The sequence below is a fragment of the Adiantum capillus-veneris genome, chromosome 19 (genome assembly GCF_014529385.1).
Source record: "Adiantum capillus-veneris isolate H3 chromosome 19, ASM1452938v2, whole genome shotgun sequence".
NCBI classification, from domain to species: domain Eukaryota; kingdom Viridiplantae; phylum Streptophyta; class Polypodiopsida; order Polypodiales; family Pteridaceae; genus Adiantum; species Adiantum capillus-veneris.
In genome coordinates, this window is record NC_140949.1 from 147,847,629 (window position 1) to 147,872,204 (window position 24,576).

The 24,576-nt window shown below is 45.5% G+C and overlaps 1 protein-coding gene and 1 pseudogene across 9 annotated transcripts in view; both read right to left on the bottom strand.

The window, feature by feature from the left end:
- Positions 1 to 24,576, bottom strand: part of SRD2 (snRNA activating complex family protein) — a 124,945-nt gene that overhangs the window by 47,961 nt on the left and 52,408 nt on the right. For 5 of the 9 annotated variants that reach the window (XM_086491397.1, XM_086491398.1, XM_086491401.1 and 2 more), the window contains 2 exons: positions 22,116 to 22,240; positions 21,787 to 21,987 (listed from right to left, as the gene is read on the bottom strand). In XM_086491397.1, coding sequence (XP_086347523.1) covers positions 21,787 to 21,987; positions 22,116 to 22,202 — 288 coding nt within the window. In that variant the 5' untranslated portion in view covers positions 22,203 to 22,240. The remainder of the gene's footprint in view (positions 1 to 21,786; positions 21,988 to 22,115; positions 22,241 to 24,576) is intronic. The other 4 variants (XM_086491395.1, XM_086491396.1, XR_015185406.1 and 1 more) reach the window with 2 other exon arrangements.
- On the bottom strand, positions 6,576 to 9,832 carry LOC147435040 (uncharacterized; annotated as a pseudogene).

Sequence of the window (24,576 nt, forward strand, 5' to 3'; positions counted from 1 at the left end):
ATGATCCAGGATCTACAGATAACTTCATCTCCCTGGATACTGCAGAACGTTTGTGCCTCACACCGGCTCAGCTTGGCACACCGATTACATCCGGATCGGCATTCGAGGGGTTGACAACCAATGCAACTCCCGTGCAAGGACAGCTCAATCTTCCGATTGGCGAGTACAAGGACCGCGAATCATTTTTGATGGCACCCATCGAGGGATGTGATATCATCTTGGGTATGCCATGGCACTTCCACATGACACCTATTCCCGATTATGTGGAAAAGACCCTCTTTCATGTCCATCCATTGTCTTCTCGTTGGTCGAGCGTGGCACAATCACCAATTGTTTTTCTTTGGGCTTGCCAAAGACCCAATGGTGAAAATTTGGTAGTTGTGTCACCTTAGACCATCGAGACAGATTGGGATGCCCATGAAACTTTGTAAGGGTAGGGGTTACTGTGCTTCCCCTACCCTTGAAAAGTTTCATGGTCATTTGTTGCCGTCTCATAGGTCCGGAGTGGCACAATCATCAATTCCTTGGCTTTGGGCTCATCAAAGGTCCAATTGCCAAAATTTGGCAATTGTGGCATCATAGACTGTCGAGACGAATTGTGATACCCATGAAACTTTGATGGGCCAAGACTCAATGTGTTTTGATCATGGGGGTAAGAAAATAGAGATTCATGCTGATGCAAGAGACTGGCAATTCCCAATTGTAAGCCATATCTCCATTAAGAAAGAAATGAAGAAGTGTGTTTTTGCTTACTTGATTTTTGCACGTGAGAAGGATAAAACTAGTAGGGACTCTCTCTCTAGTCTGGAAATTAAGCGTCTTCAATTTATTGAAAAGTACAAGGACTGTTTCACGGAAACACTTCCTGATGAACTCCCTTCGGCACGCCCGGAAGACCACCGCATAGACCGGGTAGCTCGCCTCCCAATCAACCCCCTTATCGGGTAAGTCTTGTTCAGCAAGAGGAAATTTTGAAGCAAGTCAACGAGCTTCTAGAGAAAGCGTTAGTACGGCCAAGTGCTTCACCCTACTGCTCTCCAGTTCTACTGGTGCAGAAGAAAGATGGCACGTTTCGAATGTGCATAGACTATAGGTCTTTAAACAAGATCACAATCAAGAATCGCTTTCCGATCCCTCGGATTGATGATATACTTGATAAGTTGCAGGGTGCAAGTGTCTTTAGTCGCATAGACTTAAAGAGTGGGTATCATCAGATACGGATCGCCCCTGAGGATGTCCATAAGACTGCTTTCCGCACAACCTTTGGACTATCTGAATTTTTGGTAATGCCTTTCGGCTTGACCAATGCTCCTGCGACGTTCAATCGCATGATGGACCGCATTTTCAGCCCGTATCGAGCTTTTACGGGAGTATTCTTTGACGACATACTCATCTTCTCTAAGTCAGAAGAGGAACATCGGAAGCACTTGGACTTAGTGTTTCAAGAATTGCGAAAGCATGAGTTGCATGTGAATGCAAAGAAGAGCGAGTTCTTTCTCTCTGAGATACACTATCTCGGCCATATAGTCTCTCACAATAAAGTGAGTATGGATCCTGCCAAGATCCGAGTGGTAGAAGATTGGCCTATTCCCACTACGGTACATGATGTACGTAGCTTTCTGGGATTATGTTCATATTATCGAAGGTTTGTCTGAGGATTTGCTCATGTAGCAGGACCACTTCATGATTTGACAAAGAAGAAGATTCCTTTCAGATGGGGATCGAGACAACAAGGAGCTTTTGATCGGCTCAAGTACTTGCTAAGCCATGGACCTATTCTGATAGTGCCTGACTTAAGGAAACCATTTGAGGTTCACTGCGATGCTTCAGGCGATTGCATCGGAGCAGTGTTAAACCAAGAAGGCCATGCAGTGGCATACGAAAGCAGACGGCTAAAGGATGCAGAGTTGCATCCTTAAGCCGTCTGCTTAAGGATGCATCAATCTACGAAAAGGAACTCACGGCTTATCCAACTGGAAGCACTATCTTCTAGGAGCGGATTTTGTGATCAAGACTCATCACCACAGTTTGCGGTATTTTCTTACGCAAAGGAAACTATCTGAGAAGCAGATGAGGTGGGCAAACTTTTTGTCTATGTTTCACTTCCAGATCCTTCACACGGCTGGGAGTAAGAATGTAGTCGCAGACGCACTGTCTAGGCGACCAAGGGTGAACACTATCACTTGGGTGTATCACCAAGAATTAGAAGCACTACCGGATTTATATTCGAATGATCCAAACTTCTCCACCATCTGGGGAAAGCTACATCGTGGAGAGAATGAGTTTCCCTATTCCATTCGGGACGGTTATCTCTACCACCATCAGGCCATATGTGTGGCGGAACCAGTAAGAAAGAAGATCATGGATGAAGCACACGCTTCACCTTATGCGGGTCATCGGGGTATTCTCCCTACGACCTTAGCAATGGAGAGATATTTCTTTTGGCCTAGCCTTAAAGCAGGCATTGATAAGTATGTCAGGGAATGCTTGGTTTGCCAAAAAGTGAAGTATGATCGGCATAAGACGCCTGGGTTGCTACAACCTTTGCCTGTGCCTAATGAACCTTGGGAAAGTATTGCCATGGACTTCATCATGGACCTCCCTAGAACTCAGACTGGAAATGACGCGATCTGGACCATTGTGGACAGGTTTAGCAAGCAAGCACACTTTATACCAGTCAAGAAAACGATCAAAGCCGATCATATGGCTAGGGTCTTTCTAGCACAGATCTTTAAGCATCATGGAATGCCTAAGTCTATTGTGAGCGATCGAGATCCTTGCATGACAGGAAATTTTTGGCGTGCCTTGATGGATAATCTTGGTACAAAGCTGAATTTTTCATCTGCCTACTATCCTCAAACGGACGGGCAAAGTGAGATAGCCAATTCCACAGTATTGGATATGCTAAAAGCTTATGTGTCAGACCGGCAATCTGACTGGGAGAAATATTTGCCTCTTGTCGAGTATGCGTATAACAATACCATACAGTCATCGACGGGGAAAGCACCTTTTGAGATTCTTTATGGTAAGCCTTTGCTTCCACCCATCCTTTTAACTAAGGATAAGATCTTTGCAACAAATGAATTTGTCCGGGATTTGGACACAGCCTACGGGCAAGTTAGGAGAGCTATTCTACGCTCTCAGGATAAGCATAAGAAAGCTGCAGACAAGCACAGGAGAAATCTCGACTTAACAGTCGGACAATTAGTCTTACTCAAGTTTGAGAAGGCAAGACTTAAGAAACAAGCGTCTCATAAGAGGAAGGTGGTAAAACTTTCTACCCGTTATTATGGGCCGTTTAAGATCATTGAGCGAGTGAATGATGTCGCTTTCCGATCAGAGCTACCGCCTAATTGGAAGATCCATAATGCTTTCCATGTCAGTTTACTCCGGCCGTATGTGGGACCGCCTCCAAGCCAGCCTAGTGCTGAGGAACCTCCTGAGGTTGAGGAAACAGAAGAAATACTCCAACCGGAGCAGATAGTAAGTCATCAGGAGCGGTCTCTCAAATCCGGAAAGATAACATGGAAGTATTTGGTTAAGTTTAAGAACTATTCGAATCTAGATGCTCAGTGGATGAAGCAAGAGGAATTAGCAGCTTATCCCGAGATACTGGAGGTATATGTCCAAGCACTACAGTTGAGGTCAACTGTTTAGAAGCCAGAGGGATATTGCTAATTCGACTATTTTCTTATTTTTTTTAATGATTAATCTCTTTTTTAGGATATTTTATTGTGTGCACTAAGAACTGTTAAAAGATTGTAGCTACAGGAACTGCCATCAAGAACGGACAACTCTGATGTGTCATTTGATGGGTGACGGTAAACATCGCGAAGGAGTTTCCATAAGTTCGGTGGAAAGGGCCGGGTTACGAGTGCCCCTGATGCGTCGCATGATGGGTGACAGGTGCATCAGTAAGTGGGCATCGCATCCCGTAGGCTTAGGAGGAAATCCGAACTGAGTAAGAAAATACGCGTAAGAACGCAAGCACAAGAATAAAGATGGGTTCAATGAAGCTTTTTACGAAAAGCAGGAACAGTCGCGGGAGGACAGATGTTTTCCCGCGAGGAGTCTGTGTCTGCATTGCATCTGTGTCGTGTCCTGCACCCGGGGACGCCTGGAATGTGTTTGTGTAGCATTGCTTTCACTAACTAAGTGAGTTTTTAAAGTTTGAACAGGTTCACACTTTATTTTATTAAATGGCCGGTCACTTTTAAGTGACCATGCCTTTATTAATAAAATAAAGCAAGCCACTCAAAAAAAAAAAAGGGCCAGCGTTAAAAAAAAGCTACGCAGAAGGGGGGGGGGGGGGGGGGGGGGGCTGATTTGCGATCTCTCTCTCGCCTCTCTCTAGAAAGCGCCAAGCCCAACGATTTTCTCTCTCCTCTCTCTAGGAGCGCCAGGCTCTGCTTTTTGGGCCTCTATTCCCGCCGGGTGCCAGACCCTATAAAAGGGTAAGCCAGCGTTCAGTTTCGAAGTAAGCCGGGAGCAACAGAGGAAGCTAGCGCTGAGATTCTGGAGTGGAGGCTGGCGACGGAATTTGCAAGTGTTCGCGTGACGACTGAGTACGGAGGTCGACTCTCCGAGCAAGGAGCGACAAGTATAAGGTGTTGATACGCATTGAGAATTGTTGCTTTGTGTGGTTTGTTTTGCAGGAATCTCCCGTCTCACGGGAAGGCCCTTCACGGAAAGTACGGCTTCACGCCTAAGTCCCTTACGAGAAAGTACGGCTTCGCGCCTAAGTCCCTTACCGGAAGGAACGGCCTTGTGCCCAAGCCCTTTACGGGAAAGCACGACCTCCGGGTCTAAGACTACAGAACGGAGGAGTTTCCTCGAGTTCTCGTGCTTGTATAAGAATTCTCCCTGAATAAACGAATACTCTTAACGGGGGGGGACCAGCCCATCTTCTGGTCCCCAATACTGTGTCGATCTTCTCCCTTCTCTCATGTTTTCAAAGAATTATAATTTTCAGATTTTCTAAGTGCTCGTGTAAGCTCCCGTTTTGTGACATCACATCTTAAGTAGAAAGCTTGCCTTCTCCCTTGTTTCATGTAGCACGATGATTTGCTCTCATGCATCTCTCTCCCCCCTTTGCACATATGGTAATGCCCCTCTAGTTGGGCTTCTCAGATGACCGACCATGTAGAGTTCTAGGGGGTTTATGCGCATTTGCCACGGCAAGAGCCTTCTGTACAGGAACCAAATTAGCTAATTGCTAATCCCCTATGGGTACGCACAGTTCCATCGTGAAGGATTGCAAAAACGAGAGTTTTCTCATATGAACACTCGTCCAATTCACAAGGGAACTGTCCCATTGCGTGGGGAGCTTCTGAGACACGTGTAGACGTGTTTACACTGCTCAAAATGCTGCGAAACAGAAAATTACAGCCTGCCATGTTGTTTTTTTGCAGGTTTAAGGTTTCACACCTAAACTACAAGGTAATGCCAGCGGAGCCTCAAGAAAGCCTTGGGTGCTTATACAGGACAATTTAGAGAGATTTCCTGTAAGGAATCTCGTCTAAATCAAAGGACAAGTGACCCTATAGGTGCGGGAGCTCGAGCGCTACCCACAGAAGTGATCAGCGCAAGAATCAAAGCGCAATACAGGGAATTACAGCTTGCTGTAATTTTTTGCAGTTTTAGGGTTTTGGCCAATTTTGATGCCTATAGGTCCCATGAGCTTGTAGGAAGCTAGGGAATCACCGAACAGGTGTTTTGGTGCAAATTAGAGGGCAAAAACAGAGAATTCAATGTGCTGTAATTTCTTGCCAGGTTTTGTAAAGGGCTCTAAAGTACGTGGGAAATCACCGTTTACTTGGGATTTTGTCCGTAAAGGCTTCTATTGTGGTTATGCAGCCGAAATTGGGCGAGAGCAGGGGAATTTTAGCCCGATAAAAGTGGGACAGCTTGTAGAAGTTTACAGGTTTTTCTCAACTGCAATAAGAATAAAGAAATACCGAAAGGGGCGCCAACCTTTGGGGTCGGTGTCACTGTCTGCTTGGAAGCACTCCAGCTGCCAAGTTTTTTACTTTTTACTTTTTTGGGCTAGAGCCGCCAAGCCAGCAAGGAACTGCCTTTGCTTCGCGTGCACGCAAACGAGTCAAAGACAGATTACCTTGCGGACTTGCCGACAAAGGGAAAAGCGCCTCCATGCCGTATCGTGGCATGTCAACGGGGAATGGAAGCAAGTTTCCCCCTCGGGGGAGTAAAAAGTCTTTTCATGCCATGTTAGTCAGTCCATGTTCCCTTGTTAGTCACGTCACCCGAGGGTAACGTCGGGAAATCACCAAACGAATTCAGTGATGCACTTAAGGACCAAGGCTGAGAGAGAGGGACAAACCCTTGTAACTCACAGACCGTACTGAATCTTGCCCAGGTACTCCAGGATTTTCGCCTAGTAGAAAAAGGCCCCCGTCCAGCGGATGTCCGGTAGGACTGCCATACCCAAGGTGGGCGTCGGCTCAAAGGAGGCATCCCGATCCGGCCAACCATGGTCACCAAGGCCCGCTCGGAAAGCCCCAGGACCATGTTAGGCGAGACCGCACCGTACGCAATAACTACAAGCCCTACGAGCTTCAAACACCCTCACGGGCCAGAGCATTGTAGTATCGCGGTACGGCCCCGCAGAGGAATGCTGCAACGTTATCCGCATAGGCACTCCTCAGCTGCGGTCCACGACGACCATTATGGGCCCCACTGGGGACAACCCAACCTGGCAATCGCTTTCCGCTAATCTCCCCTCCCAGGAGTAACACTTCGGTATCTTCACCGCTAGGATTGTTTAACAGCCGTCTAGCATGTTCCAAACAGGGTCGTATTGAGCTTCTGAGATTGTCCAGTTCAGGGCACTGTACAAACAGGTGCGTAAGTGACCTTGAACCTTCTTCCATTCCGCACAACGGGCAAGTCCTCGACTGTGCCCGTTCAATCTTATCCTTAAGCATTAAGCCATCCACTCTTGCTAGTAACAAGACTTTCTCCTCCATCCCACCGGGGTTCTTCCCAATGCTCTGCCTATAGAGGTATCCACGCGTGTCCTCATACTTCCTCTCGATATAAGGATCAAGGGAGACACATTGATGTGAGTGTTCCCAAAGCTTCCAGCTCTCCTGTCTTGCGGTTTCAACAGAAGCGCCGTTGATATACCTCTCCCCCCAAAACTTTGTCCTTTTACACCAAGTCCACTTCTTGAATTGGTTCCATTCTGGTATATTGTTAACCAAATCTGCAATCCAAGTCTTTAGACCTGCGTACTTGGTAAAAGCTCGTACCCTCTGTCCTGCACAGTAAGCTGGTATGGGGGGGAGCCCTAACTCCCGGTGAAGAGTTGTTGCTGCCACAGAACTCGACTTCGCGGCCTTACCGACTACCCACCTCATTCCAGTTGCTATAAGCGTCTCTAATGGGTTCAACTTCCTCATGTCATGTGAGCCCATAATCTCCGCTCCATAAGTCGCCACTGGGAAGACGCACGCCTTGAGAAAGGCCAACCTTGACCACATCGGAATTTTCTTAGAGCATAGAAGATGTTTATGGGCATACAAAGACTTACGTGCACTTTCAATCCTATCCTTAAGGATAGTATCGATCGAGATTTCGCTGTCTATTAAGATGCCCAAGTACCTATACTCCGAAGCTACCTGAATCTCCTCAGGTCCGATGTGGGGTTTGAAGGCAATAAGTTCCTCAAGGTCCCCATTGAACACGGTCGCCTGGCATTTCTTTATGCCGAACTTCATCCCCCACTTCTCCGCCCAACTATGCAATCTATCTAAGCTAGCCTGCAACTCCTCCTTAGACTCCGCAAATAAAACTAAATCATCTGCAAAAAGCAGGCCCTGGATCTTCAGGAGTAGGCCTGGAATAGCCACCCCAAGGTCAGTCGCACTCTCATCCAAGATGTCATTAATGAATATGTTGAAGAGAGTAGGCGACGCGGGACACCCTTGACGCACGCCACGGGCGATTTGGACCTCCTCACTCAACTTCGCTCCCACCCGCACTCTGACCTTGGAAGATTGGTACAAGGCTCGAAAGAAATTCAAGCAACGACCTCCAATCCCTATGGCTTCCATCTTTAAAAAGAGCGCCTCGTGTGGCACTGTATCGTACGCCTTTTCAAAGTCAATATATGCCGCAAACGTCGGTTTCTTAACAACCTTTCGTCTGAGCACAATCTCTTTCAAGGCAATCACTTGTGCCACACATTCCTCCTGAGTCCGAAATCCAGCTTGACCACGCAAGAAGAAGTTTCTTTCCTCAAGTTTCACTGAGATCCTATTGATCACAAGTGAGGTCAAGAGCTTCAGAGAGATTGGAATAAGAGAAATCCCTCTGTAGTTGTCCGGATTAGAAAGATCACCCTTCTTCGGGATATACACCACTACCGAGGTAGATGATGCCTCCGGCAACTTCCCTGAATCAAACCAAGTACATAGCAGTTTGAAGACTGCTCTTCCCATGTCTGTATTTGGTTTAAATCGATCCGATCTAGTTCCCTTGTCTTGCATAAGGATCTTGAAAAATTCAGGGGGAATGCCATCTATCCCAACTGCTTTATGCCGCTTGATCTTGCGACATACCTCTCGAACTTCAGTCCACCTAATAGAGTCATTGATGCCCTCTATTCTAGGCCAAAGTCGCACAGCATGGTTTTGCCAGTGTTCTGGGTCCTTGCTTTGCCCGGAGGGATCGGCGAAGACGCGAGAAGCATGATCCTTCCAAATGTCTCGGATCTTCTCTTCCTCCGCCTGCAGCTCGCCGTTCTGGTCTCTTAGGGGTTGAGCGGGCCCTCCTTTTCTGCTCCCCCCTAGAACGGCTTTCATATGCTTCCACCAAGCATACCATTCCTTGCGTCTTGCCAATTCGACGCTCTTGAGCATGAATCGTTTGAGAGCCTCTCTCTCGCTTCTCTTCGTTTCAGCTCGCGCCTCTTTTCGGCATTCAACAAACTTCCTCCACGCCCTATCTTCACTAGAGGAATCACTCTCTGCATCCCGCAGAGACTTCCAAGCTTCCCGTCTTCAGTTGATGGATCTCCGGGCTCTCGGGTCTAGCCTAAAGCCTCTATTAGGCCTCTTGGGGGGCCTTACGAAGAATGCACCAACATCTCGAGAGACTCTTTCAGCTGCCTCCTCAAAGCTCTTCGACTGGCGGTTCACCGCCGCCTGCGTGATTTCCCCCTCCTCCGTTGCTTCTGGTAGGGAATCCCAGAAGTTGTGGTGTAGAAAGAGTTGAGCCGCTGGCTCAATTCTAGTCGCATCAATGGAGGGGGGGGGGGTGGTGGGGGAGGCTCCGCACACACCGCATCACACACCAACTTCACCTTAACAGGCCAGTGGTCCGAAACATCCACCGATCTCTGGACACTGGCATGGCCGAGGAACTGAAGGGCCAGATCATTGGTCAAAAAAAAGTCAATGTCTGATCGCCCTTTACCACGGGAAGAGTGATACGAGAGTCCAGAGCCTCTCGTTTGGACAATCTTAAAATCAAGGTCTTCACTCCCCAGCCATCTCTTCATCGGGCGCCGTCTAAGATTCCAATCCCCTCCGATCAGGAGAGGAAGGCCCTTTCTGCCCAACCTACGAAGCTTCGAAGCTAACGCGCTTAAAACGTCTGCTCGTTCATCCACTAACTGCCTCTGCGGGACATAAACATTTCCATAAATCCAACCATCCTTCATATTTAAAGGAAAGAGTTGAACAAACAAGGAGTTTACGTCCAACATTCCCAACTCAAAGGCTCTGAGTTCCCGGGAGACCAAGGTCACAAGTCCCCTGGCCCCTGGCTTATCAGACCCTGGCACTTGGAATGTCGAATATCCCGCCATTCTAAGGGGCCATGCACCCTGAAATAGTCGAGTCTCTTGGAGACCCACCACATTCCAAGTCTTTTGTAACATTACGTACTCCAACTCCCCCCGCTTCGACCGGAGTCCATTAATGTTAAGCGTGGCAAAGATCGGCGATTTCAACACTTCCATCGCCGGCCTCAAACGGTTCCTATCTCTCCTAGCGAAAGGAAGCGAGATCTTAGCAAACCACCTAAGCCTACTCTCCGCTTGGATGATCTGGAGGACATCTAGGGCTGCTTGTTTACTAGAAGTGAAAACATCAAAGCGGGTGCTCCCCGTTCGATTGTTAAGGAATCGATCCAAAAGCTCAATACTTGCAAACAGGGAGGTTGATCTTAGTGCGCGTCTCAAGGCCTTGCTGAATGACACTTCGGTGTGTTCATTAGCGCCCCAAATGCACAGCTTGCCAACCGTCCCTTCTGAAACACCCCTCCCAAGCCTGCCTCTCATCATTACCCGTTCCTCTCTAGCCGGCCTGCTTGGGGCGGCGACCGGGTCAATCTCGGGTATCGACAAGGATCTTAGCATGTTGTTTTGAAGTTGATCGGCATTCATGACCTCAGTGTACCGTACTTCCCTTGTTGAGTTCGGTCCATCTTGGTCTATGCCCCCGCCCTTCAGCTCCTCAGATGCTTGCCCTTCCGAGTTACCTGTGAGGCGTCCAGTCTCAGCCATAGCTAGTGAGTTTTGTTGCCCCGCTACGCACTGGTTCATCCCGTCCTTCCCGGTTTCTGTGAGTTCGGGTTCACCGTAGCAGCGACCAGCGGGGCCCCGCTCCCCATTTTCTGGGGTGCTGTCGCTCGCAGTACTCGGGGAAGCTCCCAGCGCCCGCCTCCCCGAGGGTACCTTTAGTTTGGAGGGGTCCGGGTTAGGTATGTCGTTCCAGGGGGATCGACAACCCACTTTCCAGCTGCCAAGCCGTGGTTTGTTTGGTTCATGGTTTGGTCGTCGGGATAGAATCACTTTTTCCTTAAGAAGTGAGCCTTGTTTGGGTTTCGGTGAAGACACAAAGCACAGGAACTTGAAACTACACTATGGCTGACAGGACGAATGACACCAAGGAAGAGGGTTCCTCTTCACAGGACAAACAGCAAGTTCCTCCAATGTTTGAGGTTGGCAAGAGTTCACGGCAACCACTATCTGTACCTTTTGTCGATATGCATGCTCCACAAGTTCAAGGGTATATGATTGGGCAACTGGGCGAGGATGCATGTAGGACACCGTTGGTTGCTACTGTGAATGTGTTTTCTCAATTCTGCAAAATCCCAGGTTTATGCAATTTCTGCAAGCTCCACCAGTGTCACAGCGTATAGCCAGCCGAAATTGGGCGAGAGCAGGGGAATTTTAGCCCGATAAAAGCGGGACAGCTTGTAGAAGTTTACAGGTTTTTCTCAACTGCAATAAGAATAAAGAAATACCGAAAGGGGCGCCAACCTTTGGGGTCGGTGTCACTGTCTGCTTGGAAGCACTCCAGCTACCAAGCCGTGGTTTGTTTGGTTCATGGTTCGGTCGTCGGGATAGAATCACTTTTTCCTTAAGAAGTGAGCCTTGTTTGGGTTTCGGTGAAGACACAAAGCACAGGAACTTGAAACTACACTATGGCTGACAGGACGAAAGACACCAGGGAAGAGGGTTCCTCTTCACAGGACAAACAACAAGTTCCTCCAATGTTTGAGGTTGGAGAGAGTTCACGGCAACCACTATCTGTACCTTTTGTCGATGTGCATGCTCCACAAGTTCAAGGATATATGATTGGGCAACTGGGCGAGGATGCGTTTAGGACACAGTTGGTTGCTACTGTGAATGTGTTTTCTCAATTCTGCAAAATCCCAAGTTTATGGAATTTCTGCAAGCTCCACCAGTGTCACAACGTATAGCCAGCCACGTCAGCGTGTCAACGTGTATTGCAGCATCCATACAGCCTGCTCGCCAGCCTTTTTTAATTCTTAGTGTCCCTTGGGACCTGTAACAGACTTGGACACTCCAAGTCAAGAATCAACCGCGACAGCACCAAATAACCACTTCAAAACAAGTCACACATCACAATAGATGTACACTGACCCGGCGGAGTGCCGTGCCTGGAGATATTGGACCCAAAGACTGGCGCCCCTTTCGGTATTTCTTTTTATATTAATCAGATCAAAGTGCAAGAGAGTGGCTAGGGTTTCACTCTCAGACTCTGACTCCAGATGCTCTGAGAAGTGAAGCCCTCACCACTTATTTAAAGGTTACAAGGGATGCCCAAAAGCAGAGCCCCAAAAGCTTCAAAATCAAAAGCCCTGAAAGCAAAAGCTCTTTTCCCTCTCTCACAGAGAGTTTCTGAAAGCAAAAGCAAATTCTCTCTCACTCTCTCTCAATGAGAGCAATAAAAAGCAATTATGCTTTTCTGACCAAAAGCTGAGATTTGCGTCGCTCAAAAATATCCCCAAAAAAATTAGCCTCCACGATTTTCGGAAATTAGAGTTTCTAGCAAAAATTAGGGTTTGCAAGAATTTTAGGGTTTCTGCTGTCAGCCACGTTATCGCTTTGAGACATACCCCCCTCTTGAAAGCATTGTAATCGACGTACGATTACGCCTGCAAAACCGACAAAAGCCATAAACCGTCTTAGCAGACACTGACTGTTAGTACCTACGTACTAGAAACACACATCTAGCACATGTACAAAATCGACAGTCACATCACACAACATCACAGGACATCACCAGACATCACAGGACATCACATGACATTCAACATTCATTCGGATCTTAGACCATGATTTATCGGCAATGTAGCTAGCAATCACATCTAGATCCAACCGGGACCTCATCGATGTCCGATTGACTAACACCTATTGCAACCGTGTCTATTCGAGATCAATCTGACCAAAATGCTGCAGTCATTTCGTCTATCAGTTCCCGCACTCAAAAGAAGTCAAGAACAAATCAGTATCATAATCAGGAATTCCATTTCATAAAGTCATCCAGCAGAATACTGTCAGCTCTCAGTATCCCTGAAGCTCAAAGAGACATCAGTGACTTTAGTATCAAAATCAAGGCATCTGTTGACAAAGGAGCGGAGTAACTCCCCTCTTGTGCATCCCACTGCACCAGATCTTCGGCCAAGCTGAATTTCTGGGTTCCGTTTGGAGTAGACTATGCTAAACCAAAACATCGAGGTAAAGTTTCACAATCCGAGGATTATCTGCTAGGTCCTCCTCCTCCGTCCACTTCGCATCAAATGCAGGAAAGTTCTTGAACTTAACCAAGAACCGCCTTCGGACTTTACCTTTCTTCGTATCGTTATGTGCCAAAATCTGTTCAAGAACAAGGATCTCCTCGTTTTCTTCCACTTCGGGTTGCTCATCAGGCACATCACCCTTAACAGGTTTCAAGAGACTCACATGCAATGCATTGTGTCCCTCCAAGTATCTGGCAACTTCAATCAAAAGGAGACATCATTTATCTTTTCAATAATCTAGAAAGGTCCATAGTATCGCATACTAAAAAGCCTCTCCTTTCCCTTTTTCTTTCGTAGGCGTGCCTTCTCAAAAGTAAGAGCACCCAATCATTCTCCTTCAATTTCAAGTCGCGACGATGGCGATCCGCTGCCTTTTTCTGTCGTTCCTGAGACTTCTGCAAAGTCTCGCGAACCTTGGCAAAAGCCGTATCCAAATCTCGCGAATATTCATCGACTTCAAATATCTAATCTTTCGTGCTCAGGAAGGATGGAACCTTCACAGCACTTTCAACAATCTGAAATGGCGTTTTCCATGTCGAAGAGTGTATCGTGTTATTGTAGGCAAATTCCACCAAAGGTAAGTTCTTTTCCCATTGAGTCTTCTGATCCGAGATACAAGACTTCAATAAATCTAAAACCACTGAATTGGCAATCTCAGATTGCCCGTCAGTCTGGAAGTGGAACGATGACGAGAACTGCAACCGCGTGCCAATGTTCTCCCAAATTGCCTTCCAAAACAAACTCATAAATCTGGGGTCTCTGCAGGAGACAATTGTCTCAGACATGCCATGTAATCCGAAAATCATCGTGATCATTCTGTGTTCTCGGGAGATCAAAAATGAAATCCATTCAATACTTTCCCAAGGGTGGGTGGGTATGGATACAGGCTGTAACAATCCCTGTGCCTTATGCCTGTCAAACTTGACCTTCTGGCATACTGCGCACAAACTCTTCCACGTCCTTTTTGAGTCTCGGCCAAAAGAAGTATCTCTCTACCCCGTTCATGGTAAAAGGTGGACAGTGGCATTCAGTCATAACCTTTGCCCTCAACGGTTGTGTAACGCACAACATAGTCTTTTTTCATCAAGTAGCCTTCCCGAAGGGAGTATCCAACTACTGTCTCCCCATCTCGTATCCCTGTGTCTCTGTGGCATACTAATCGACCATATCCTCGAAGCTCCTATGATGTATCGTGGAAATAACCAAAACCGACGACTTCCGAGACGAAGCATCTGCCACCACATTCTTATGTCCCTGCACATGGACAATCTGGAAGTGAAACTATGACAAGATGTTCGCCCACCGCATCTGCTTTTCCGAAAGCTGCTTCTGTGACAAGAAGTAGCGTAAACTCTGATGGTCTATACAGACAGTAAAATCCGCTCCGAGTAGGTAATGTCGCCACTGGATAACAGCATGGATAACCGCCAAAATCTCTTTCTCATATATCTGTGTTGTCATCTCCGGCCTAGAGAACAATCGGCTCTCCTAAGCTATGACATGGCCTTCTTGCATCAAGACCGCACCCAGACTACGACCACAAGCATCACAATATACTTCAAATGACTTCTGCAAGTCCGGCAAAGTCAAAACAGGTCCTGTAGTCAATTTCTCTTTCAAGGTCTGAAAGGCAGTCACCTCTGTGGATCCCCACGAGAAAGGTACTCCTTTCTGTGTCAAGATATGCAAAGGGGAAGCAACCTCTACAAAATTTCGTATAAACTGCCTGTAGTACGAACACAGTCCCAAGAAGCTTCGAACTTCATGGACATTCCTCAAATCGGGCTAATCATGGATAGTCTCTATCATGGCCGGGTCCATTTGCACTCCTGCTGCTACTGACACAATGTGTCCCAAAAAGTGTATCTCTGGTAGGAAAAATTCACTTTTCTTTGCATTAATCACTAATGTGTGATCTCGTAAAGTCTGAAAGACTTGAAGCAAATGATCTCTGTGTTCTGCCTCATTGTTGGAGAAAACAATGATGTCGTTAAAGAAAGTGCCAACAAATATCTGTACTCTCGAAAAATCCGGTCCATCATCCGGTTGAATGTCGCAGGAGCATTGATTAAGCCAAAAGGCATCACCAAAAACTTAAATAACCCAAAAGTCGTACGAAAAGCTGTCTTGTAGACATCTCATGGCGCTATCTTGATCTGATGATATCCACTCTTCAAGTCAATCCTACTAAAACACGAGGATCCCTGTAACATGTCGAGTATATCATCGATCCTAGGAATCGGAAATCTGTTCTTGATGGTGATTTCGTTGAGAGTGCTATAATTGATGCACATTCTCCAAGATCCGTCTTTCTTCAAAACCAACAACATTGGAGAGCAATACAGTGAAGTACTAGGCTGGACAAGACCCTTTTCCAAAAGGTCTTTTGCTGGGTTCATAATATTTTCATTCTGTACTCGGCTCACACGGTAAGGTGGCCGATTCGGTGGCGTGCTTCCAGGTATCATATCAATGGTTTGATCTTCAGGCCCTTTGAAAAGCAATCAGCATGAGTGTGGAGAAAAATCTTGGCGTTCTTTTGATCATGTCAAAACATATTCAACCTTTATCCATCGTTCAGTTCTCTCCCAAAAGAATGAGTAAGAAACTGAAGTTCATCAAGTACAATCTCTAAGCCCTTCATTTATCAAAGTCGCTTTCTCGGCCTGGTAGTCAACCACGGCATAGTTCTTGTGGTACCAAGGGATCCTGAGCAGAACGTCACTCGCGTGCCCTGAACACCCCTGTCATTGCAAACGAAGTTTGTCAATGCTTGGTGTAATGGCAACATCCCATCCGGGTCCCAGTCGAACTACCTCCGTCTGTGGCGTCAGGTCGGGCATAATTTCCAAATCGAGCCGCCAATTCCAAGTGAAAGAAAGTTGGCCTTGCCTCCTTCAAAAGAGCTTCCTGATCCTTCACTTTTTCCCAAAAGCGGCAAAGTTTGTACTTTCATTCATTAGATTCGGTGCAGGTTCCACGCCATGTGGTACCACTTCTGCTTTTCTATCTGCCTTTTCTGCCACGTTCCTCAGCTGCTCTCGAACTCTCAGGCCTGTCATCGTCTTTATCATTTTGTTCTTTCTGTGCCTTTTTAGGGCACTTCGCGGAGATATGTCCATGTTCCCCACATCCAAAGCACTTCCCCTCTCTGATGAAGCGAGCTCTCTCCTCGGGAGTAAGCTTGATTCGTGCATCCTTTTTCTCTGGGTTGCTCTTTTTCTTTCTACTTTCATTCCCAAAAGTCTGTTCGGCTCGTTGTGTCATGGCCTCATCTGTGAGGTAGGTCAGACTGCCAGAGTGAATGGCAAAGCCCCGCTTCGCATGACTCAACTCCTGAATAGAAGCTGACTTCTGTTCCAAGCAGTGATCTCGGATCTCTGTAGGTAGACCCAAGATAAACCGCTCAATCTGTTCTCTGAACAAGATCTTCTTGAATGAAGAGGCAGGTAGAAAAGAGCTCCAGAATCTTTCACAACAAGCATTGATTGTATCTTTCTTGGTCATCTGAAGATGGTTCCAAGCAGCTCGTTCATATTCTTGCGTCAACCAAGAAGAAATAAAAAGCTTCTTAAATTTCAACCATTTAACTAGCGCAGTCTTGTTTAAAAGGAGCGTGGACCACCAAGTACGAGCATTCCTCTTAAAGTAAGAGGCAGCTCTCCGAATCTTGGAGTGCTCTGAATAGCGTCCTCCCGCGAAAGCGATGTCAAACTGCTGTATAAAAGACAAAGCCTTCGAAGCATCTGAGTATCCTGAAAAAGTATCAAACTTGATCGAGTGGCCACCTTCCTTAAACTCTCGCACTTTCTTGCTTTTATCTTTGAGAAAGTCATACTGGTTAGCTTTGTAAAAAAATTCTTCTTGTTCGCATAAAAGTTTCCGTCATCGGAATCTGAGCTATCTGTAGACGAGTCCTCAGTAGAACTGTCAGTCTCTGGGCGAGATGTAGCCTTCTTTGCCTTTTTCTTGCCCTTTCCGAAGCTTTGTTTCTTGCTTCGCTTTTTGCTTTTTCTGTCTTCTTCGCTCGAATCTGAAGAGCTAGAAGAACTATCAGAAGAAGAAGAAGAACTGGGTAAGCCTTCAAACTTGACACGCTTCTTCTATTTCTTTGCCTTGTCGAATGTCAACCGACGACCCAAATATCCCAGGAAGTCAGTGCCTTTCTTTTGCTTTTTGCCGTGCTTTTTGTCTTTCTTTTGCACGTCGAAAAGCTGAGCAATCCGTGTATCAACCACGTTCTCCAGTTCCTTCTCCGTATATTTCTTGGAGGCAGAAGGTTTCTTGAGAGCGGGTTTCGGGAGTGGTGTTGTGGTTCTCTGCCACTCCGTCTGTACCTCTTCCAAAGAGGTCTGGTTCATATATTTTGCCATCTTCGGGTCCTTGGCAAAATTGAGCATCATCTTTGTTGCATCGCCAATCAATTGACGACGCTCCATCTCTTGCTGCTCCGCTTGAATAGGCCTAGGCGGGCCATACTCCGTGCCGGAATCTTCGTTGTGATACCTGCCCGCATCTCCAGATGCGAGGGAGTCGACTGATCATTGCCAGAAGCCATAGGTACCGCGGAAAAAAAAAAATTGGGAATCGGATTTCCCATAGAAGAGAAATCAGTCGTGCTCTGATACCACTGTAACAGACTTGGACACTCCAAGTCAAGAATCAACCGCGACAGCACCAAATAACCACTTCAAAACAAGTCACAGATCACAATAGATGTACACTGGCCCGGCGGAGTTCCGTGCCTAGAGATATTGGCCCCAAAGACTGGCGCCAATATTAATCAGATCAAAGTACAAGAGAGTGGCTAGGGTTTGTTTTTATATTAATCAGATCAAAGTACAAGAGAGTGGCTAGGGTTTCACTCTCAGACTCTGCGTCCAGATGCTCTGAGAAGTGAAGCCCTCACCACTTATTTAAAGGTTACAAGGGATGCCCAAAAGCAGAGCCCCAGAAGCTTCAAAATCAAAAGCCCTGAAAGCAAAAGCTCTTTTCCCTCTCTCACAAAGAGTTTCTGAAAGCAAAAGCGAATTCTCTCTCTCTCTCAATGAGAGCAATGAAAAGCAATTATGCTTTTCTGACCAAAAGCTGAGATTTGCGTCGCTCAAAAATATCCCAAAAATAATAATATTAATAAATTTTTTTAGCCTCCGCGATTTTCGGAAATTAGGGTTTCTGCTGTCCGCCACATCATCACTTTGTGACAGGGCCCTATCGGCGGGTGCCCATAAGTTGGAACAACTTATAGCATTAGGTCCTGTCATTAGGTCCTGCCACGTCGTAATTTTGTGACACATGCATATGCGAAACATGCCATCTTTCTTCTACACCAATAGAATTGGAGAGCAGCAAGATGAAGTACTTGGATATACTAGACCTTTCTCTAGAAGCTCGTTGACTTGCTTCAAAATTTCCTCTTGCTAAGGAAGACTTACCCTGTAGGGGAGTTAGCAGGAGAGCTACCTCGTATAAGATCAATGCGATGATCTTCGGCGTGTTCCGAAGGTAGCTTATCAAGAAAAACACTCGTTGTACCTTTCAATAAATTGAAAACGTTTTATATCAAGACCCAAGAGCGAGCTCTCTTTAGACTTATCCTTTTCTCATGTGAAAATCAAATAAGCAGAAGCGAATTATGTATTTCCTCTTTAATGGAGATATGGCTTACAATAGGGAATAGACGATCCCCAGCACCGGCAAATTTTAACTTTTTTGCCCTAGTATTCAAAAATGAGGGACTTTTTCACATAATCTAGGACCGGTTGGATGTGGAAGTGCCATGGCATACCTACGATAATATCACATCCTTCAATGTGTGCCATTAAAAATGATTCGCGGTCCTTGAACTCGCCAATCGAAGATTGAGCTATTCTTGCACATGAATTGCATCGATAGTCAACCCCTCAAATGTGGATCCGGATGTGATCGGAGTGCCTAGCTGAGCAAGCATGAGGCTCAGACGCTCTACAGTATCAAGAGAGATGAAGTTGTCTCTAGATCCTGGATCATAGAGGATCAATACTTGCTGGTTATTTAGAGATCCCCAACCCTTCAGAAGCTGACACTTCCCTTTCTCCGTTTTCGTATTCCCTTGTACATCATGAATGGAATTTGATCTTGGTGCAGCGGGTTTCTTCTTCCTTTGTTTTTTCCTTGAAGATGCTTGTTCCTGTTGTTGCTGCCGAACAGGGCAACCACGCTTCATATGTCCTTTTCCTTTCTCTCCACATTAGAAACATCTTCCTTCTTCTTCGAAGGTTTGTACTTGGGGGACGAGAGACATTTAAGCCGTTTACCGGTGCCCTCTGGCTTCTTAGACTGATCAAGGTCCCTAGGGGGACGCTTTCTGCCTTGGTTGCCATGATCGTCATATACCGCTCTTTGTCTTGCATGGTAGGTGCTTTGCTCCATCCTTCTGGGAGTTCCAATAGAGAATAGATCTTCAGCAATTGATTGCCGACTCTTTCATCCTCTGAAGGGTATCAGGGGGATACCCCTTGATACTCTTTCAAAGCTGTGATTGTAGGCTTGCTTCTAACTTTCGCATCTTTTCCTCGTCGGAAATCTTAATGAAAGGGGTGACTTTCAGAAGAACCGACCAATAGTTGTCAACATAGGTCGTCACTTTCTCGTGTTCTTTCTAGACAAGCCAGTCCCATTCCTTCCGAATATCCCCAAGTAAAAAGAACCCCTTTTTGAGTCAACACATGCAATGGAGAAGCTATCTTTGCAATTTTCGAATGACGCTACTGAAATTTCGAGCTTGCGCAACAAAGCATCACCACCACGTTCTTTTTCTCTTCCACATATGAATCTGAAAATGGAACATCGACAAGATGTTTGCCCATCACATGTGTTTCTCTAACAACTTTGTTTGCGTGAGAAAGTATCGCAAGGTTTGATGATATGTTTGGACAACAAAATCAGTCCCTAGCAAATATTGTTTCCAATTAGTGAGAGCTTGAATTACTGCCAACAATTCTTTCTAATAGACTTGTAAGTTCTTTTTAGCCTTCAAGAGAATTCTACTCTCATATGCCACTACTCGGCCATTTTGCATTAGAGCTGCACCAAGGTTGTTCCCACATGCATCACATTGAACCACAAAAGGTTTCATAAGGTCTTGCAAAATGATTACTGGATCCTAAGTCAGCTTTTCTTTCAAGTGTTTAAAAGCTAGAATTTTCTTCGTTGTCCACTTGAGAGTAACTCCCTTCCCTTGTAGTGCATGGAGTGGCGAAGCAATCTCTTATAAACCTCTTGTAATAGGAGCATATGTTGGGTAGCCCTAGCCATGGATATGTGATTTTCCATGCAACTCCATGTGACACTTTACACCTAGGACAAGTGACCTTCTGGATGATGTATCACTACCCAATGACCCTATAACATCAGCCTTGTATTCACTCATTCTAAGTTCTAATCATCAAGCATTTCCAAGTCTACATTGTGGCGCTGTCTCTACTCTAGTACACACACACACACACACACACCATGAATGCTTCACTTATTTATCCACCCTACTCTCATCATGTGGTATCAAAGCTTGCATGGTGATTAATACCTCTTAATCACTTATCTACGATCCTTCTCTCTCTAATAAGCATCACTAATCGATTCGAATTATCCATGCTCGCGCACATTCTCGGATTTACTCCTTGAGCCACTACCCTTCATGTTAATTGAAGTTAATAGTGAGTGCACTTTGCATCTAGGATTGCATTTGCATTTGCATTTAGGATTGCATTGCATTGGTGCTACCCCATTGAAAGTCACAGCTGCAATTTCGAACCCCCTCAAATGAAGTCCCGGCAACAAATTGAAAAAACATATCTACGTGTGCGCCTGGCCTCCGCCGTCAGCTTTCATTTGAACCCATTCGACACATTTCAAGCAAAGCATCACATATTAACGCTCCGATTAAAATTAAGCTTTTAAGCTTGGTTTTATGATCCTTCTGCAGCAGGTTAGAAACATCTGTGTGTGTGTGTGCTTTAGCGAAGGTAGCGTAGCACAAGTTCATCCAAAGAGGGCGAGGCTGGGTGGTACAGGAAGCACGATTTTAATCGTGCACAGACCACATCCTCAAGAAGCTCACACCCGCTAGGGGACCTGCTGAACAGTGACTAGTGGATGGAGGTCCTCTTTATCTGTTTCAACAACCGTCTAGTGAATCAGTCCAGCCATGCAGGTCTCGCAAACTGGTTCAGAAGTCTCCTGTATTAGGTCCCAAAGGCTTTCCAAGATTTACCCCTGAAGTTCGTGCAGCCAGCTGTCAAAAAATGCAAGAGTTGTAAAGGGAACTGTCTAGTGAAAGACAGCATATGTTGTAAAATTATGACCATGGTCAAAGTGATAATCCTGTGTGCAATGCTCAGTGGTGGATGAAATGTGTCTCCGCCCTCCAATTGGTATGTCAGCACATCGAAAAATGGATATAATCTAGGTTGAGTTCAATGAGCTCAACCCAGCATATTTGAAGAAACAACCATTCAATCAGAAGTTATTTTGTCAATTATCGTGCACACTTACTTCTAGGGCTTCCGCATGATATGCCCGCATCAAGATTTATAGACCTTTCACCACTAAGTACACCTTGAAGAGTTCAAAAAGGAAGCATCTCTAGATAATCAACTAAAGCTAGATACTCACACGCACCTTTGATTCCCATAGACATACAATTATCGAGTTGAATGTCAATCTGATTACCTTTTCCCAGGCAGCAGCTCGCACAGTCCGGTCAAAGGGTCTTCCCCGTTTTTTAGGACTACTTGGCTTTTTATGACTCCTGTTCTTTGGCTTGTCAACACTTGCATTTTCAAGCTGATCAGGGTAAGGCATTGGGGTTGAAGGGCTGTTATTTTGTTCAGCATTGTCAGAAGTACATTCCACAACTTCACTTGCCTCTTCCTGAGATGTAAACCAGAAAACAGTATAAAGAAAGTAGTGAAGAGCTTCAAAAGTCAAATGCATTAAAGGCATACATAAGTGAAAGTTTTGTACTGGTAAAGGAGAATCAAAAAAGTATCAAAGCTCACCTCTACAATTTTGTCTAACCCATGACTGATCAGTTGTTCCTCTGAAACAATCTTCAAGTCCTCTACTCTGCTTGCAACATGAAACATGTTTCACTTTCACCAAGGTCCAAGCATAGTAATGTCTTCTATAGTAGAGAAGAAAAACAAACAAATCACCCTGAGAATTAAAACTCGGTAGACCATTGAATCTTTTTTACAGATGCTAAGACATTAAGCAAAATTGTGCTTTCTACTAATGTGTTTATTGAAAGATGTAACATTTGTACTAAACAAACACAAAGAATAAAGAATAGCGTAGACACATATGGATCCACACCCCTATAGCTGTTTTCAGTTTCAACTTCTAAAGTTACATACTAAACTTGGGTACTGCACTTGGCTGCTTTCCACAATTATGTTTATTGAAAGATCTAACAACTGTACTAAACAAACACAAAGAATAGAGTAGACACATTTGGATCCACACCCCTATAGCTGTTTCAACTTCTAAAGTTACACGCTTCGCTTCATGTGAAGATGCCCATATTTGAGATTTCATTTGGTATGGCAACTTCATTGAGTAGTGTACATAAGAGACCCTTCGCTACCACTTTCCACTTTGTATCCCTCCAGTGAGAATTAATTGGTGCTCTCTCTCTCTCTCTCTCTCTCTCTCTCTCTCTCTCTGAACATTTCAGAAAATTGGGCTACCTTTCGTCAAGCAATAGAAGAGGCAGCAGAGGTCACTATGGGGCGATCTAAAAGAGACCAACAACAAGTGAAGGGTCTCCCTCATAACCCATGGTTTGATGAAGAGTGTAAAGCAGCCAAATGCAAGCTAAAGTGCTTCAATAAGTCCACGAAGGAGTGGGAAAATGTAGCCAAGGAATACAGAATGCTAAAAAGGAAAAAGAGAAGGATGCATGAACTTTTGAAGGAGGAGCAATGGCGCAACATGAAAGGAAAAAAGGAGGATATACTGGGAAATTTCAGCATGGACGAAATGTATGTATATGCACAAACACTCTATGCTCCCACCGATGCTCAAATAATGATGAACGCTGAAATTCAGGTTGACACTAAGGAACCTATAACTTTTGCAGCGGCTTTGAGAGGTTTGAAAAAACTAGCCACTGGGAAAGCCTCTGACATTTTGCACTTCAACTCCGAAATGCTGAAATGGTCGGGTAATGAAGCTAAGAAATGGATACACTGCATGATGAATCAAGCTATCCACCAAGGTATGCCTGAAGATTGGCAAGAGAATTGGGTCAAAGCTTTGTTTAAAGGAGGAGACCGTAACCTACTCACGAACTACCGCACCATCATGGTGGGCTCTTGCATGGCAAAACTTTTTGGGAGTTTGATAGAAAAAGATATTAGCACATGGGCTGAAAACAGTGGAAAGAGGGCTATCGGTCAAGCAAGTTTTAGAGCAAAACATAGTACCATAGACCACTTGATTACAATCTAGATTATGATGGAAGAGGCGTGACTCAAAGGGGAAACTATGTACTGCTGTTTTGTGGACTTTAAGAAAGCATTTGATACGGTATCTCGTCATGGGTTATGGTCCCACATGGAGACCATTGGGGTTCCCATGCATTTGAGGGTTGCGGTGGCACGCCTATACCATGTGGTTCGATGTAAACTGAAAATGCAAACAGGCTTCTCCAAAGAGTTTTTTAGCACAATAGGCGTCAAACAAGGGTGTCCTTTGTCCCCAACATTATTTGGGCTATGCATAGATGAGCTTGAGGACTTTGTATGCCAAACAACGCAAGATAATGAAGATACACCAAACATAGGCCTCATTACCTTGCTACTCCTCATTTATGCTGATGATGTGGTTCTTTTAGCGCATAGCATATCTCTTTTGCAAAAACTTTTGGATGCGGTACATGCTTTCTGCGAAGCTACAGGACTCTCAGTGAATGTCACAAACACAAAATGTGTGGCGACTTGCAAACAAATCAAAGGATCAGCCCGCCCTTATGCATGATAAGCAAGAGATTCAAGCAGTTGACAGCTTTAAATACCTGGGCATCATTATACCTTCGAATCATAGATGGGGACAATGTGCAAAAACAAGAATTGAGGCAGGACAAGCAAGGTATTACGAGTTTGAAAACATGTGCAAACAAAGCGTCACTAGAAGGTGGGAAATAAAGTCCATGGTTTTCAATGCGTGTGTGGTCCAAACGCTATTGTATGGGGTAGAGGTATGGGGACCAAGTATTCCGGCCAGCACATGGAATGACATTGAGAAAAAGCAAGTTTCTCACCTCTAGCCTTGTTGAGGACATCAGGAAATGGTTCTCTAAATGGAATGTGGGAGCATATGTGGACATGCATGTAGAGGAAGGTACCGAGCATGAGCACGAGCTGAATTTTGAACTACAATTACTTGAGGCCCTTCATAGCAAATGGAAGAATGCAATGCACAGGTCCAAGTTTGAATACTATTGCAAGCACATAAACA